This window comes from Oncorhynchus nerka, linkage group LG13 (genome assembly GCF_034236695.1).
Source record: "Oncorhynchus nerka isolate Pitt River linkage group LG13, Oner_Uvic_2.0, whole genome shotgun sequence".
Lineage (NCBI taxonomy): Eukaryota > Metazoa > Chordata > Actinopteri > Salmoniformes > Salmonidae > Oncorhynchus > Oncorhynchus nerka.
Window position 1 is genome coordinate 9600105 of NC_088408.1, and position 19186 is coordinate 9619290.

Genomic DNA, 19186 nt, shown 5'->3' on the forward strand with positions numbered 1-19186 from the left:
CAAGGAGTCATCATGTCAGGTAGTCCTGGGGCATGGTCCTAGGGCTCAGGTCAGTTGAAACTGGAACAGCAGCATGGCCAGGTGGACTGGGGACAGCAAGGAGTCATCATGTCAGGTAGTCCTGGGGCATGGTCCTAGGGCTCAGGTCCTCCGAGAGAGAGAAAGAAAGAGAGAAGGAGAGAATTAGAGAACGCACACTTAGATTCACACAGGACACCGAATAGGACAGGAGAAGTACTCCAGATATAACAAACTGACCCCAGCCCCCCGACACATAAACTACTGCAGCATAAATACTGGAGGCTGAGACAGGAGGGGTCAGGAGACACTGTGGCCCCATCCGAGGACACCCCCGGACAGGGCCAAACAGGAAGGATATAACCCCACCCACTTTGCCAAAGCACAGCCCCCACACCACTAGAGGGATATCTTCAACCACCAACCATCCTGAGACAAGGCTGAGTATAGCCCACAAAGATCTCCGCCACGGCACAACCCAAGGGGGGCGCCAACCCAGACAGGATAGCCACAACAGTGAATCAACCCACTCAGGTGACGCACCCCCTCCAGGGACGGCATGAGAGAGCCCCAGTAAGCCAGTGACCCAGCCCCTGTAATAGGGTTAGAGGCAGAGAATCCCAGTGGAAAGAGGGGAACCGGCCAGGCAGAGACAGCAAGGGCGGTTCGTTGCTCCAGAGCCTTTCCGTTCACCTTCCCACTCCTGGGCCAGACTACACTCAATCATATGACCCACTGAAGAGATGAGTCTTCAGTAAAGACTTAAAGGTTGAGACCGAGTTTGCGTCTCTGACATGGGTAGGCAGACCGTTCCATAAAAATGGAGCTCTATAGGAGAAAGCCCTGCCTCCAGCTGTTTGCTTAGAAATTCTAGGGACAATTAGGAGGCCTGCGTCTTGTGACCGTAGCGTACGTGTAGGTATGTACGGCAGGACCAAATCAGAGAGATAGGTAGGAGCAAGCCCATGTAATGCTTTGTAGGTTAGCAGTGAAATCAGCCCTTGCTTTGAAAGGAAGCCAGTGTAGAGAGGCTAGCACTGGAGTAATATGATCAAATTTTTTGGTTCTAGTCAGGATTCTAGCAGCCGTATTTAGCACTAACTGAAGTTTATTTAGTGCTTTATCCGGGTAGCCGGAAAATAGAGCATTGCAGTAGTCTAACCTAGAAGTGACAAAAGCATGGATGAATTTTTCTGCATCATTTTTGGACAGAAAGTTTATGATTTTTGCAATGTTACGTAGATGGAAAAAAGCTGTCCTCGAAATGGTCTTGATATGTTCTTCAAAAGAGAGATCAGGGTCCAGAGTAACGCCGAGGTCCTTCACAGTTTTATTTGAGACGACTGTACAACCATTAAGATTAATTGTCAGATTCAACAGAAGATCTCTTTGTTTCTTGGGACCTAGAACAAGGATCTCTGTTTTGTCCGAGTTTAATAGTAGAAAGTTTGCAGCCATCCACTTCCTTATGTCTGAAACACATGCTTCTAGCGAGGGCAATTTTGGGGCTTCACCATGTTTCATTGAAATGTACAGCTGTGTGTCATCCGCATAGCAGTGAAAGTTTACATTATGTTTTCGAATAACATCCCCAAGAGGTATATTGGGGAAGATGCCAGAGCTAAGTATGATGTTAAAGAGTTTTAGTATAGCCATTTGGAATTTGTTGTCTGTATATTTGATCATTTCATTGAGGATACCATCGACACCACAGGCCTTTTTGGGTTGAAGGGTTTTTATTTTGTCCTGTAACTCATTCAATGTAATTGGAGAATCCAGTGGGTTCTGGTAGTCTTTAATAGTTGATTCTAAGATCTGTATTTGATCATGTATATGTTTTGCTCTTTGTTCTTTGTTATAGAACCAAAAAGATAGGAGAAGTGGTTTACCCATACATCTCCATTTTGGATAGATAATTCTTCGTGTTGTTGTTTGTTTAGTGTTTTCCAATTTTCCCAGAAGTGGTTAGAGTCTATGGATTCTTCAATTACATTGAGCTGATTTCTGACATGCTGTTCCTTCTTTTTCCGTAGTGTATTTCTGTATTGTTTTAGTGATTCACCATAGTGAAGGCGTAGACTCAGGTTTTCCGGGTCTCTATGTTTTTGGTTGGACAGGTTTCTCAATTTCTTTCTTAGATTTTTGCATTCTTCATCAAACCATTTGTCATTATTGTTAATTTTCTTCGGTTTTCTATTTGAGATTTTTAGATTTGATAGGGAAGCTGAGAGGTCAAATATACTGTTAAGATTTTCTACTGCCAAGTTTACACCTTCACTATTACAGTGGAACGTTTTACCCAGGAAATTGTCTAAAAGGGATTGAATTTGTTGTTGCCTAATTGTTTTCCTTCCATTTCCTTCTAACTGCATTCCTTCCATCTATAGCATTTCTTAATGTTACTCAGTTCCTTTGGCTTTGATGCCTCATGATTGAGTATTGCTCTGTTTAAGTAGACTGTGATTTTGCTGTGGTCTGATAGGGGTGTCAGTGGGCTGACTGTGAACGCTCTGAGAGATTCTGGGTTGAGGTCAGTGATAAAGTAGTCTACAGTACTACTGCCAAGAGATGAGCTATAGGTGTACCTACCATAGGAGTCCCCTCGAAGCCTACCGTTGACTATGTACATACCCAGCGTGCGACAGAGCTGCAGGAGTTGTGACCCGTTTTTGTTGGTTATGTTGTCATAGTTGTGCCTAGGGGGGCATATGTGGGAGGGGATGCTGTCACCTCCAGGCAGATGTTTGTCCCCCTGTGTGCTGAGGGTGTCAGGTTCTTGTCCGGTTCTGGCATTTAGGTCGCCACAGACTAGTACATGTCCCTGGGCCTGGAAATGATTGATTTCGCCCTCCAGGATGGAGAAGCTGTCTTCATTAAAATATGGGGATTCTAGTGGGGGGATATAGGCAGCACACAGGAGGACATTTTTCTCTGTTAGGATCATTTCCTTTTGAATTTCTAGCCAAATGTAGAATGTTCCTGTTTTGATTCATTTAATGGAGTGAGTTAGGTCTGCTCTATACCAAATTAGCATACCCCCTGAGTCCCTTCCCTGTTTCACACCTGGTAGTTTGGTGGATGGGACTACCAGCTCTCTGTAACCTAGAGGGCAACCAGTGGGTCTGTCTCCTCTATACCAGGTTTCTTGCAGGATGACAATGTCTGTGTTACCGATTTCTTTGGTGAAGTCCGGGTTTCTGCTCTTCAGGCCAAAGGCAGATGACCTCAGGCCTTGGATATTCCAGGATGATATAGTGAATGCTTTTTGTTTCATAGAGTGTCCAATGTTGTTGGTCGTGGTTTGGCCTCAGGCCAGTAAGTGTGAGCAGAGCCTGCTGAGCATCTGGTACATGCCATTGGCTTGGGCGAGTGTGAGAGTGGGGGTTGGGACTGTTTGCCCGCTCACTACCTGGGCGTATGTGTGGCTTCCATGTTGAGGCCCTCTTTGCGGGGGTGGGGTGCATGGGGTGGGCAGGAGTGGCATAGGTCTGATCTGAGGGGGCCTAAATGGGGTGTGGGCATGGTTGACGGGGGGTGTTGATTGGTTTGGGTGGGGGTGTGGATGTGTCTGGGTGTGCGGTGGTCTGGATGTAATTCCTCTTGGCGTGGGTCCTCTATGTGTAGGTCCAGGGGGGGGTCCTGCAGGTCTGGGAGGGTGTCTCGCCGGTCTGGGTGGGGTGTCTATTGATCTGTTGCTCCCGTGTGAAGTGTTGGGGATACGTTTGAGAGCGATGTCCTTTAGAGTTCGGGCAAAGGTGGGCACTGCTGCCTTGTAGAGGTGGACCTGGTCATAGAGGCTGTTCAAGTCCAGGGTGGAGTGGTGGGCCAGGAAAACATTTGGTTTTGAGGCACAGTCACGGGAAATACTTGCATTTACCCGCTGTATTGTGGCAGGGTGGAAGTCTTTTCGTGGTAGCAGGGTGGAGATAACCACTTGTGCGTTGGGGAAAGTAGAAGAAGCCTTTTCAATCACTCTCTTCAGTGCTGTGGCCACTCTTTCTTGCTGTGCTCTCAGGTCGTTTGTGCCTGTGTGTATTATTATGTGGCTGGGTGACCCTAGTTTGGCCTCAGACAGAAGGTCGAGGGCGCGCTGGGTGTTTGGACACCAGAGTTTAGACACACTGTGTTTGGGAAAAAGTTTTTTTTTCTTCTATATATTTCCCATTTGAGTCCATAAGTAGTACAATCTGTGTCTTGTGTTTGTCCTCAGTGGGTGTGGGGGGGTTGTCAGAAGGGCTATCAGGCAGGCTGACAGGGGGGGTGAGAGCCGCTGGGCTTGGGGTTCTTCATTTGTCTGTTCTGCTGTGATGTCGACTCTATGGTCAGGGTCTGGTGTGGACTGTTCTGCTGTGGTGTCGAGACTTTTGTTGGGTGCTGAGGTGGGCTGTTCTGCTGGCTTCTCTGTGGGGGTGGCCACCTCTCTAGTGGGTTGTTCTCTGTCGCACGCCGTCCCCCTCAACCTCTCCTCCACCAGCAGTCTGACACTCTCCTCTAGTGCTCTGTTCTGCTCCTCTTTCTCCTGTTGTATTTGTCTCACCACTGTCCAAAGGAGAGATATGTCTCTGTCCACCTCCAGCTCTCCGGGTCTGGTTAAGGGGCTGTTGTTGTGCTGGACTGTTGTCTGGGTCTGTGCTGACTGAAGTGTAATCACCTGCTGTTCCAGCTCCACCTGCCTTATCTCCAGCTGGGTGAATTTGTCCTTCATTTCAATGAGGGAGTGGTAATCTGTGCTGGGAGGTTGACTCTCTGCTGGGGGTTGCTCGTCTGTGGGGTTACATAATGAAGAGGTCTGGTCTGACCCGCTCGGTGTGGGAGTATCTTTATCAAGGGAGAGCTTCTCCTGCTGGGCTAATTCTTTGATTAGGTGAAAGTCCAGCTGAAACTGTTTGTGATTACCCTGTGCCATTACTGTTCCGGACTTATAGATATTTATATTACTTGACTCAGAGTCCTCGTTATCAAGTATTCGGAGTTTCCACCCCTCGTTAATCCCCGCTCTCGTAACAGAGGGGTAGTGTGCTAATATAGCACTGTGCCATGCCAGGGGATGGTTTGTGTGGAAGATAAGGTTGCTGATGTTCCCATTTTTGTAATAGTCAGCAAAAAGTGTATCTTGATTTTCCATAAGGAGCTTCATTTTGTAATCTTTTCTTGACTTCTCATTCTTTACATGCAAAGGGTACTGTATTTTAATTACCTCTGAACAGCGGGAGGGAGCCTCTAAGGCCTCTCCATTTGGTTGGGGTAGACTGTGTGACTCTCCTGCCATTGTTGGGCTAATGGGCTTTGACACCTCTCACTTGACACGTTGGTGCTAGTTGAAGCTGTATCAAGCTTGGCAGAATTATGTTAGAATTCAGTCCTTATAAAGTAATGTTGTGTATTTTTCTTCTTGGCTTTTGGCTTTTAAAATATAGTTTCAGACTAAGCATTACTCACTCAGTTCCAGGTTGGATGGTGTTTTCAGGTTTCTGTTGTTTTCCAGAGAATTTGCTGTGTAGAGAAATAAATCTTGGTAGTTGTGAACCTTCCAGGTGATTCCGTAATTCCGTCCAAAATCCGGTTGTAGGTTTTTAAGTTTTGATTTGAAGTGGGGGTTATGTTGTAGAGAGTAGAATCCAGTATGTGTTCCTGACAAAAAATCCAAGTTTATCTAACTCCTAATCTATCTTTTTTAAAGAAAATGCTGAAAAATGCAGGAGCTCATCTGATCCTGACTTTCCCTGTCTCTCCCTCTCTCTCTCTCTCTCTCTCATTTTTTTTTTCTCTCTCTCTCTCTCTCTCTCTCTCTCTCTCTCTCTCTCTCTCTCTCTTTAGGGAGCTGGAGCTGTCACCTGTGTTTGGATCTGTTGAAGGACAAGGCCTCCGCCTATGAAGAGTCATAGCTTCTCTAACACACACACACACACACACACACACACACACATACACAATGGATTTACAGGCTCAGGGTGCACATTCAGTCTCATCTCGTTCAGCTTCTCAGTTTCTATCTCAGTACTATCCTCTCTACCTCTGAAGTTGAAACAATGTCATGATGTGGGTTAAAGAGAATGGTCAAATAGGAATCTTTACTACACCGTGTTTGACACTGTTCTACAATGTCTTCTGACTGTTAGCTCGCTAGAGATGTTTGTGCTGAGGTAATGCGTTATGTTTACCGGAAACAAGGAGAATTTATGTCTGTTTGCTTGAATTTCAGTTTCCAGTCCTCTCCTTGTTAAAATTTCACAGTGACGTTGTTTCATGTTGCACCAAGACATATTGCATATTTGAAATAGCGTTACTCACAGGACTTATCAAGCATCCTTTTATTTTTTTGAGGAGTCATTGCAGCCGTTATTTAATTTCAGTTGGATATTAGCCAGGTTTGTGGTTACTAGGATACTTAAAAGTATCTCATGACAATGATCTAAATCGTTATTAATTTAAAACTGGTCTTATTTATACATTTCTGGTTATTGTGACTGTTGGATGGATGCTTTTGTTTGTAAATTGAAGCAACACAATATGGTGGCAAATCCTGCTCCACTTCCCAAGTTCTGGTTCCTAGATCATGTTGCTCTCTCTGTTAATGTGTTACCATGCAATAAGGTTTACATGTTGTTCATATTCTGTAGATCGGTGTAAGAAACTGGTAAAGGGCTATATACATAGACCATAGAGAGAAACATTCAGCATTCACACCCCTGGACTTTCCCCATTTAATTGTCTTTAATTGTTTTTTTTGTTTTGTTACTCTCTAATGTAAAAGTGGAATAAAAACTCAAACCTTTGTGTAAAAAAAAAAAAAAGAAGGATAAAGAAAATCTTGATTACATAAGTATTCAACCCCCCCCTTAAGTCAATAAATGTTAGAATCACCTTTTTTAGCGATTACAGCTGTGAGTCTTTCTGGGTAAGTCTCTTAAAGAGCTTTACACACCTAGATTGTACAATATTTGCACATTATAGAAGAAGGAAAAATATTCAAGCTCTCAAGTTGGTTGGTGATCATTGCTAGACAACCATTTTCAAGTTTTGCCATACAATTTCAAGACGGAAAACTGTAACTAAGCCACACGGGAACATTCAATGTCGTTTTGGTATTCAACTCCAGTGTATATTTGGCCTTGTGTTTTAGGTTTATAGTGCTGCTGAAAAAGAAGACTGAACTGGGTTTTCCTCTAGGATTTTGCCATTTCTTTTTATAAAAAAAAACCTCCCTAGTTCTTGCTGATGACAAGCATACCCATAACAGGATGCAGCCACCACCATGCTTGAAAATGGTGATGTGTTGGATTTGCCCCAAACATAAAGCTTTGTATTCAGTACATATATTTAATTTCTTTGACACATTTGTTGCAGTATTACTTTAGTGCCTTGTTGCAAACAGGATGCATGTTTTGGAATATTTATATTCTGCACGGACTTCGTTCTTTTCACTCTGTCATTGAGGTTAGTATTATGGAGTGACTACAATGTTGTTTATCCATCCACAGTTTTCTCCTATCACAGCTATTAAACTCTGTAACTTTTTTTAAAGTCACCATTGGCCTCATGGTGAATTCCCTGCTCGGTTTTCTTCCTCCCCGGCAACTGAGTTAAGGTAAGAAACTGAGTAATGAAAGACGCCTGTATCTTTGTAGTGACAGGCTGTAATGATACACCATTCAAAGTGTAACTACCAATAGGTGCTCTTCTTTCCGAGGCATTGGAAAACCTCCCTGGTCTTTGTGTTTCAAATTCACTGCTTGACTGAGGGACCTTACAATTATCTGTACGTGTGGAGTATGAGGTCAAATTCACTGCTTGACTGAGGGACCTTACAATTATCTGTACGTGTGGAGTATGAGGTCAAATTCACTGCTTGACTGAGGGACCTTACAATTATCTGTACGTGTGGAGTATGAGGTCAAATTCACTGCTTGACTGAGGGACCTTACAATTATCTGTACGTGTGGAGTATGAGGTCAAATTCACTGCTCGACTGAGGGACCTTACAATTATCTGTACGTGTGGAGTATGAGGTCGTCATTAAAAAAATAATGTTAAACAAAATTATTGCACACAGAGCGAGTCCATGCAACTTATTGTGTGACTTGTTAAGCAACATTTTACTCCTGAACTTATTTAGGCTCCTTGCCATAACAAAGGGCTTGAATAACTTATAGACTCAAGATATTTCAGCGTTTCTTTTTTTATTAATTTGTCAAAATATCTTAAAACATAATTCCACTTTGACATTATGAACCAGTGGGCTCCAGAGTGGCGCAGGGGTCTAAGGCACTGCATCTCAGTGTTAGAGGCGTCACTACAGACCCGCAGGGTCTAAGGCACTGCATCTCAGTGTTAGGGCGTCAGACACTGGCGCAGGGGTCTAAGGCACTGCATCTCAGTTAGAGGCGTCACTGTTTCAGCGGTCAAGGCACTGCATCTCAGTGTTAGAGGCGTCACTACAGACCCTGGTTCAGCGGTCTAAGGCACTGCATCTCAGTGTTAGAGGCGTCACTACAGACCCTGGTTCAGCGGTCTAAGGCACTGCATCTCAGTGCTAGAGGTGTCACTACAGACCCTGGTTCAGTGGTCTAAGGCTCTGCATCTCAGTGTTAGAGGCGTCACTACAGACCCTGGTTCAGCGGTCTAAGGCACTGCATCTCAGTGCTAGAGGTGTCACTGACCCTGGTTCAGTGGTCTCTCTGCGTCTAAGTGCTAGAGGCGTCACTACAGACCCTGGTTCAGCGGTCTAAGGCCCTGCATCTAAGTGCTAGAGGTGTCACTACAGACCCTGGTTCAGTGGTCTAAGGCTCTGCGTCTAAGTGTTAGAGGCGTCACTACAGACCCTGGTTCAGCGGTCTAAGGCACTGCATCTCAGTGCTAGAGGTGTCACTACAGACCCTGGTTCAGTGGTCTAAGGCTCTGCGTCTAAGTGCTAGAGGCGTCACTACAGACCCTGGTTCAGTGGTCTAAGGCCCTGCATCTAAGTGCTAGAGGTGTCACTACAGACCCTGGTTCCATTCCGGGCTGTATCACAACCGGCCGTGATCGGGAGTCCCATTGGGCAGTGCATAATTGGCCCGGCGTCGTTAGGGTTTGGCCGGGATAGGCCGTCATTGTAAATAAGAGTTTGTTCTTAACTGACTTGCCTAGTTAAATAAAGGTTAAATTTAAAATGACGGGGTATTGTGTGTAAGCCAGTGACACAAAATCTAAATGTAATCCATTTTAAATTCAGGCTGTAACACAACAAAAATGTGGAAAAAGTCAAGGGGTGTGAATACTTTCTGAAGGCTCTGTATTCACGCAGACATAATCCATTCACACTTACATGGTCAAGAACATACACAACATACACACCTCGTAGCTCTACCACCACGTTTCAGTCAGTCAATAGTACATAGTTATCATTCAGCTGGTGTGTAGGATACCTCACATCCTCCACGATGCATCAGTTTTTGAACATATTTATTTGATGTATTTTAGTAAATGTCAACTTGTTTCATAGGCTTTCCTTCTACCTTTCACTTTGTATATCATTCCAAAAATGTTCATGTAAAACTCCAAATGATTTCTAAAACGATTCCGGTGCTTCTATGTTGATTCCGGTTCTTCTATGTCAACAATATGTTAATAGATTGAACTGAACACAGGTAATATACTGTATATTTCGTATAGATTTCTTATAGGGCTATTGGATAGATTTCTTATAGGGCTATTGGATAGATTTCGTACAGGGCTATTGGATAGATTTCGTATAGGACTATTGGATAGATTTCTTATAGGGCTATTGGATAGATTTCTTATAGGGCTATTGGATAGATTTCGTACAGGGCTATTGGATAGATTTCGTATAGGACTATTGGATATATTTCTTATAGGACTATTGGATATATTTCTTATAGGACTATTGGATAGATTTATTATAGGGCTATTGGATAGATTTCTTATAGGACTATTGGATAGATTTCGTATAGGACTATTGGATAGATTTCGTATAGGACTATTGGATAGATTTCTTATAGGACTATTGGATATATTTCTTATAGGACTATTGGATATATTTCTTATAGGACTATTGGATATATTTCTTATAGGACTATTGGATATATTTCTTATAGGACTATTGGATAGATTTATTATAGGGCTATTGGATAAATTTCTTATAGGACTATTGGATAGATTTCTTATAGACCTATTGGATATATTTATTATAGGACTATTGGATATATTTCTTATAGGACTATTGGATATATTTCTTATAGGACTATTGGATAGATTTATTATAGGACTATTGGATAGATTTCTTATAGACCTATTGGATATATTTATTATAGGACAATTGGATAGATTTGAAGAACCCTGAAGGAAACCTATAGCCCGAAATACAATCCTGAAATATAGTGGCAGAAGACCTGAAGATGTTTTAGCGATGTTGTTAAAAAATATATATATATATATAGTATTTAATGCAAAAACGAATTACAGTGTCACGACTGGAAATGTTTTACAAGCTATTTTCTTATTTTGTTTTGTGCTTTTTTTTTTAAACATTAAAAAACATGTTATATTGTTTCTCCACAGACAATCATGAAGTAAAGTAAATGTGTGGGCTACTTCCCAAATGGCATCCTATTCCTTGTGTAGTGCTCTACTATGGCCCGTACGCCGCCGTGGCCCGTACGCCACCGTGGCCCGTACGCCGCCGTGGCCCGTACGCCGCCGTGGCCCGTACGCCGCCGTGGCCCGTACGCCGCCGTACCCCATACACCACCGTACCCATACACTACCGTGACCAAAAGTTTTAGAACACCTACTCATTCAAGTGTTTTTTCTTTTTTAATATTTTCTACATTGTAGAATAATAAAACATCATAATAATAAAACATCAAAACTATGAAATAACACATGTAGTAAATCATGTAGTAACCAAAAAAGTGTTACACAAATCAAAATATATTTTGTTTTTGAGAATCTTCAAATAGCCACCCTTTGCCTTGATGACAGCTTTGCACACTCTTGGTATTCTCTCAACCAGCTTCACCTGGAATGCTTTTCCAAATGTCTTGAAGGAGTTCTCCATCACTCTCCATCTTGGTCAAATAGCTCTTACATAGCCTGGAGGTGTGTTGGGTCATTGTTCTGTTGAAAAACAAGTGATAGTCCCACAAAGCCCAAACCAGATGGGATGGCACATCGCTGCAGAATGCTGTGTTGGCCATGCTGGTTAAGTGTGCCTTGAATTCTAAATAAATCACAGACAGTGTCACCAGCAAAGCACCCCCAGACCATAACACCTCCTCCTCCATGCTGTACGGTGGGAAATACACATGCAGAGATCATCCGTTCCCCCACACCGCGTCTCACAAAGACATGGTGGTTGGAACCAAAAATCTCCAATTTGGACTCCTGACCAAAGGACAAATTTCAACTGTATAGCCAGTTTCATCATAGCGCTTGATGGTTTTTGCAACTGTACTTGAAGAAACTTTCAAAGTTCTTGAAATGTTCCATATTGACTGACCTTCATGTCTTAAAGTAATGATGGACTGTCATTTCTCTTTACTTATTTGAGCTGTTCTTGCCATAAAATGGACTTGGTATTTTACCAAATAGGGCTATCTTCTGTATACCACCCCTACCTTGTCACATTTAAATGCATTCCAGGTGACTATCTCATGAAGCTGGTTGAGAGAGAGCTGGTTGAGCCAACGGGTTTCTCCACGCATCGCGCCGACAGAAACAAACATCTTTCTGGTAAGAAGAATATAAGATCAGGTCGGGAATATGTTTTCGTATGCCTCATGACTAACGAGACATGGTGTGATGAAGGAAACATACAGGAACTCAAATCCTTCTGTTCACCTGATTTAGAATTCCTCACAATCAAATGTAGACCGCATTATCTTCCAAGAGAATTCTCTTCGATTATAATCACAGCCGTATATATCCCCCCCCAAGCAGACACATCGATGGCTCTGAACGAACTTTATTTAACTCTTTGCAAACTGGAAACCATTTATCCGGAGGCTGCATTCATTGTAGCTGGGGATTTTAACAAAGCTAATCTGAAAACAGGACTCCCTAAATTTTATCAGCATATCGATTGCGCAACCAGGGGTGGTAAAACCTTGGATCATTGTTACTCTAACTTCCGCGACGCATATAAGGCCCTGCCCCGCCCCCCTTTCGGAAAAGCTGACCACGACTCCATTTTGCTGATCCCTGCCTACAGGCAGATACTAAAACAAGTGGCTCCCACGCTGAGGTCTGTCCAACGCTGGTCAGACCAAGCTGACTCCACACTCCAAGACTGCTTCCATCACGTGGACTGGGACATGTTTCGTATTGCGTCAGATAAAAATATTGACGAATACGCTGATTCGGTGTGCGAGTTCATTAGAACGTGCGTTGAAGATGTCGTTCCCATAGCAACGATAAAAACATTCCCTAACCAGAAACCGTGGATTGATGGCAGCATTCGCGTGAAACTGAAAGCGCGAACCACTGCTTTTAATCAGGGCAAGGTGTCTGGCAACATGACCGAATACAAACAGTGCAGCTATTCCCTCCATGAAGGCTATTAAACAAGCTAAGCGTCAGTACAGAGACAAAGTAGAATCTCAATTCAACGGCTCAGACACAAGAGGCATGTGGCAGGGTCTACAGTCAATCACGGACTACAAGAAGAAACCCAGCCCAGTCACGGACCAGGATGTCTTGCTCCCAGGCAGACTAAATAACTTTTTTGCCCGCTTTGAGGACAATACAGTGCCACTGACACGGCCTGCAACGAAAACATGCGGTCTCTCCTTCACTGCAGCCGAGGTGAGTAAGACATTTAAACGTGTTAACCCTCGCAAGGCTGCAGGCCCAGACGGCATCCCCAGCCGCGCCCTCAGAGCATGCGCAGACCAGCTGGCCGGTGTGTTTACGGACATATTCAATCAATCCCTATACCAGTCTGCTGTTCCCACATGCTTCAAGAGGGCCACCATTGTTCCTGTTCCCAAGAAAGCTAAGGTAACTGAGCTAAACGACTACCGCCCGTAGCACTCACTTCCGTCATCATGAAGTGCTTTGAGAGACTAGTCAAGGACCATATCACCTCCACCCTACCTGACACCCTAGACCCACTCCAATTTGCTTACCGCCCAAATAGGTCCACAGACGATGCAATCTCAACCACACTGCACACTGCCCTAACCCACCTGGACAAGAGGAATACCTATGTGAGAATGCTGTTCATCGACTACAGCTCGGCATTCAATACCATAGTACCCTCCAAGCTCGTCATCAAGCTCGAGACCCTGGGTCTCGACCCCGCCCCTGTGCAACTGGGTACTGGACTTCCTGACGGGCCGCCCCAGGTGGTGAGGGTAGGCAACAACATCTCCTCCCCGCTGATCCTCAACACGGGGCCCCAAGGGTGCGTTCTGAGCCCTCTCCTGTACTCCCTGTTCACCCACGACTGCGTGGCCACGCACGCCTCCAACTCAATCATCAAGTTTGCGGACGACACAACAGTGGTAGGCTTGATTACCAACAACGACGAGACGGCCTACAGGGAGGAGGTGAGGGCCCTCGGAGTGTGGTGTCAGGAAAATAACCTCACACTCAACGTCAACAAAACTAAGGAGATGATTGTGGACTTCAGGAAACAGCAGAGGGAACACCCCCCTATCCACATCGATGGAACAGTAGTGGAGAGGGTAGTAAGTTTTATGTTCCTCGGCATACACATCACAGACAAACTGAATTGGTCCACTCACACTGACAGCGTCGTGAAGAAGGCGCAGCAGCGCCTCTTCAACCTCAGGAGGCTGAAGAAATTCGGCTTGTCACCAAAAGCACTCACAAACTTCTACAGATGCACAATCGAGAGCATCCTGGCGGGCTGTATCACCGCCTGGTACGGCAACTGCTCCGCCCTCAACCGTAAGGCTCTCCAGAGGGTAGTGAGGTCTGCACAACGCATCACCGGGGCAAACTACCTGCCCTCCAGGACACCTACACCACCCGATGTTACAGGAAGGCCATAAAGATCATCAAGGACATCAACCACCCGAACCACTGCCTGTTCACCCCGCTATCATCCAGAAGGCGAGGTCAGTACAGGTGCATCAAAGCTGGGACTGAGAGACTGAAAAACAGCTTCTATCTCAAGGCTATCAGACTGTTAAACAGCCACCATTGAGTGGCTGCTGCCAACACACTGCCATTGACACTGACCCAACTCCAGCCACTTTAATAATGGGAATTGATGGGAAATGATGTAAATATATCACTAGCCACTTTAAACAATGCTACCTTATATAATGTTACTTACCCTACATTATTCATCTCATATGCATACGTATATACTGTACTCTACATCATCGACTGCATCCTTATGTAATACATGTATCACTAGCCACTTTAACTATGCCACTTTGTTTACTTTGTCTACATACTCATCTCATATGTATATACTGTACTCGATACCATCTACTGTATGCTGCTCTGTACCATCACTCACTCATATATCCTTATGTACATATTCTTTATCCCCTTACACTGTGTATAAGACAGTAGTTTTAGAATTGTTAGTTAGATTACTTGTTGGTTATCACTGCATTGTCGGAACTAGAAGCACAAGCATTTCGCTACACTCGCATTAACATCTGCTAACCATGTGTATGTGACAAATAAGATTTGATTTGATTTTGATTTGATTTATTTGTTATTACGTAGTTTTGATGTCTTCAACATTATTCTACAATGTAGAAAATAGTAAAAAAATAAAGAAAAACCCTTTAATGAGGAGGTTTTCTAAAGGTTTTGACTGGTACTGTATTTAAGGAAGTGTACCATTTGAGATGCATTTTCCTTATTCTCCCCCCCCCTCATGTCAGACATTTTAATGTTTTCCTTTCCCCCTCATGTCAGACATTTTAATGTTTTCCTTATTCTCCCCCTCATGTCAGACATTTTAATGTTTTCCTTATTCCCCCTCCTCATGTCAGACATTTTAATGTTTTCCTTATTCTCCCCCTCATGTCAGACATTTTAATGTTTTCCTTATTCTCCCCCTCATGTCAGACATTTTAATGTTTTCCTTATTCCCCCTCATGTCAGACATTTTAATGTTTTCCTTATTCTCCCCCTCATGTCAGACATTTTAATGTTTTCCTTATTCCCCCCCTCATGTCAGACATTTTAATGTTTTCCTTTCCCCCCCTCATGTCAGACATTTTAATGTTTTCCTTATTCTCCCCCTCATGTCAGACATTTTAATGTTTTCCTTATTCCCCCCCTCATGTCAGACATTTTAATGTTTTCCTTTCCCCCCCTCATGTCAGACATTTTAATGTTTTCCTTATTCTCCCCTCATGTCAGACATTTTAATGTTTTCCTTTCCCCCCTCATGTCAGACATTTTAATGTTTTCCTTATTCTCCCCCCCTCATGTCAGACATTTTAATGTTTTCCTTATTCCCCCTCCTCATGTCTTTTAATGTTTTCCTTATTCTCCCCCTCATGTCAGACATTTTAATGTTTTCCTTATTCCCCCCTCATGTCAGACATTTTAATGTTTTCCTTATTCTCCCCCTCATGTCAGACATTTTAATGTTTTCCTTATTCTCCCCCACATGTCAGACATTTTAATGTTTTCCTTTCCCCCACATGTCCCATTTTAATGTTTTCCTTTCATGTCAGACATTTTAATGTTTTCCTTATTCTCCCCCCTCATGTCAGACATTTTAATGTTTTCCTTATTCCCCCTCATGTCAGACATTTTAATGTTTTCCTTTCCCCCTCATGTCAGACATTTTAATGTTTTCCTTATTCTCCCCCCTCATGTCAGACATTTTAATGTTTTCCTTTCCCCCTCATGTCAGACATTTTAATGTTTTCCTTATTCTCCCCCTCATGTCAGACATTTTAATGTTTTCCTTATTCTCCCCCTCATGTCAGACATTTTAATGTTTTCCTTATTCTCCCCCTCATGTCAGACATTTTAATGTTTTCCTTATTCCCCCCTCATGTCAGACATTTTAATGTTTTCCTTATTCTCCCCCTCATGTCAGACATTTTAATGTTTTCCTTATTCTCCCCCCCTCATGTCAGACATTTTAATGTTTTCCCTTTCCCCCCCTCGTGTCAGACATTTTAATGTTTTCCTTATTCCCCCCTCATGTCAGACATTTTAATGTTTTCCTTATTCCCCCCCCTCATGTCAGACATTTGAATGTTTTCCTTATTCCCCCCTCATGTCAGACATTTTAATGTTTTCATTCCCCCCTTCATGTCAGACATTTTAACAACATGTCTTCCTGTTTATATCACCATGCCAACTTCCCACTCCAAGAAATATATGTGTCAATATAATTTTGTTTTATTTCGGAGACCATCAATTTTATATGGATATCATACTGTGTCCGTTTTGGGTACTTTGTTGAAAGTTTGTGTGTTTGTTTTTGTGTTGAAATAAAGATTTTGAAGAAGTCCTTACTTACCCCTGACAATTAATTAGTTTTAACCGGTTTGCGTTATACTCAGAAGTTAAAACCTCACTCCAGACACTTGACATGAGATGGCTGTGCTTTTAAATAGTTTCACCTTGCTTTGTTGAATGTGGTCCTTGTGCGTTGCTCTGGAGAGCATCTGCTAGAATGGCTACAGTGTAAAGATGTGTTAAACTTTTCAATTTGGAGTGCAAGAACTATGCAGGCTATAACATCTTCAGGCTATAAAATCTACAGGCTATAGCATCTACAGGCTTTAACATCTACAGGCTATAACATCTACAGGCTTTAACATCTACAGGCTATAACATCTACAGGCTTTAACATCTACAGGCTATAACATCTACAGGCTTTAACATCTACAGGCTATAACATCTACAGGCTTTAACATCTACAGGCTATAACATCTACAGGCTTTAACATCTACAGGCTATAACATCTATAACATCTACCGGCTTTAACATCTACAGGCTTTAACATCTACAGGCTATAACATCTATAACATCTACAGGCTTTAACATCTACAGGCTATACCATCTACAGGCTATAACATCTACAGGCTTTAACATCTATAACATCTTCAGGCTATAACATCTACAGGCTATAGCATCTACAGGCTATAGCATCTACAGGCTATAATATCTACAGGCTATAACATCTACAGGCTTTAACATCTACAGGCTATAACATCTACAGGCTTTAACATCTACAGGCTATAACATCTACAGGCTATAACATCTACAGGCTATAACATCTACAGGCTATAACATCTATAACATCTACCGGCTTTAACATCTACAGGCTTTAACATCTACAGGCTATAACATCTATAACATCTACAGGCTTTAACATCTACAGGCTATACCATCTAAAGGCTATAACATCTACAGGCTTTAACATCTACAGGCTATACCATCTACAGGCTATAACATCTACAGGCTTTAACATCTACAGGCTATAACATCTATAACATCTACAGGCTTTAACATCTACAGGCTTTAACATCTACAGGCTATACCATCTACAGGCTATAACATCTACAACATCTACAGGCTTTAACATCTACAGGCTTTAACATCTACAGGCTATAACATATATAACATCTACAGGCTTTAACATCTACAGGCTATAACATCTACAGGCTTTAACATCTACAGGCTTTAACATCTACAGGCTATAACATCTACAACATCTACAGGCTTTAACATCTACAGGCTTTAACATCTATAACATCTACAGGCTATAACATATATAACATCTACAGGCTTTAACATCTACAGGCTATACCATCTACAGGCTATACCATCTACAGGCTATAACATCTACAGGCTCTAACATCTATAACATCTACAGGCTTTAACATCTACAGGCTATAACATCTACAGGCTTTAACATCTACAGGCTATAACATCTACAGGCTATAACATCTACAGGCTTTAACATCTACAGGCTATAACATCTACAGGCTTTAACATCTACAGGCTATAACATATATAACATCTACAGGCTTTAACATCTACAGGCTATAACATCTACAGGCTTTAACATCTACAGGCTATAACATCTATAACATCTACAGGCTTTAACATCTACAGGCTATAACATCTACAGGCTTTAACATCTACAGGCTTTAACATCTACAGGCTTTAACATCTACAGGCTATAACATCTACAGGCTATAACATCTATAACATCTGCAGGCTATAACATCTACAGGCTATAACATCTACAGGCTATAACATCTACAGGCTTTAACATCTACAGGCTATACCATCTACAGGCTATACCATCTACAGGCTATAACATCTACAGGCTCTAACATCTACAGGCTATAACATCTATAACATCTACCGGCTTTAACATCTACAGGCTTTAACATCTACAGGCTATAACATCTATAACATCTACAGGCTTTAACATCTACAGGCTATACCATCTACAGGCTATAACATCTACAGGCTTTAACATCTACAGGCTATAACATCTACAGGCTTTAACATCTACAGGCTTTAACATCTACAGGCTATACCATCTACAGGCTATACCATCTACAGGCTATAACATCTACAGGCTATAACATCTACAGGCTCTAACATCTACAGGCTATAACATCTATAACATCTACAGGCTTTAACATCTACAGGCTATAACATCTATAACATCTACAGGCTATAACATCTACAGGCTATAACATATATAACATCTACAGGCTTTAACATCTACAGGCTATAACATCTACAGGCTATAACATCTACAGGCTTTAACATCTACAGGCTATAACATCTACAGGCTTTAACATCTACAGGCTATAACATCTACAGGCTTTAACATCTACAGGCTATAACATATATAACATCTACAGGCTTTAACATCTACAGGCTATAACATCTACAGGCTTTAACATCTACAGGCTATAACATCTACAGGCTATAACATCTACAGGCTTTAACATCTACAGGCTATAACATCTATAACATCTACAGGCTTTAACATCTACAGGCTATAACATATATAACATCTACAGGCTATAACATCTACAGGCTTTAACATCTACAGGCTATAACATCTACAGGCTTTAACATCTACAGGCTATAACATCTATAACATCTACAGGCTTTAACATCTATAACATCTACAGGCTTTAACATCTACAGGCTATAACATCTACAGGCTATAACATCTACA

General features: G+C 42.5%; 1 protein-coding gene across 1 annotated transcript in view; it reads left to right on the top strand.

The window, feature by feature from the left end:
• LOC115115793 (zinc finger protein DPF3-like) overlaps window positions 1-10802 on the top strand; it is a 90480-nt gene extending 79678 nt beyond the window's left edge. Inside the window, exons 14-15 of the mRNA XM_065026096.1 lie at window positions 9632-9647; window positions 10642-10802. Coding sequence (XP_064882168.1) covers window positions 9632-9647; window positions 10642-10802 — 177 coding nt within the window. The remainder of the gene's footprint in view (window positions 1-9631; window positions 9648-10641) is intronic.
• The last annotated feature ends 8384 nt before the right edge of the window (window positions 10803-19186 follow it).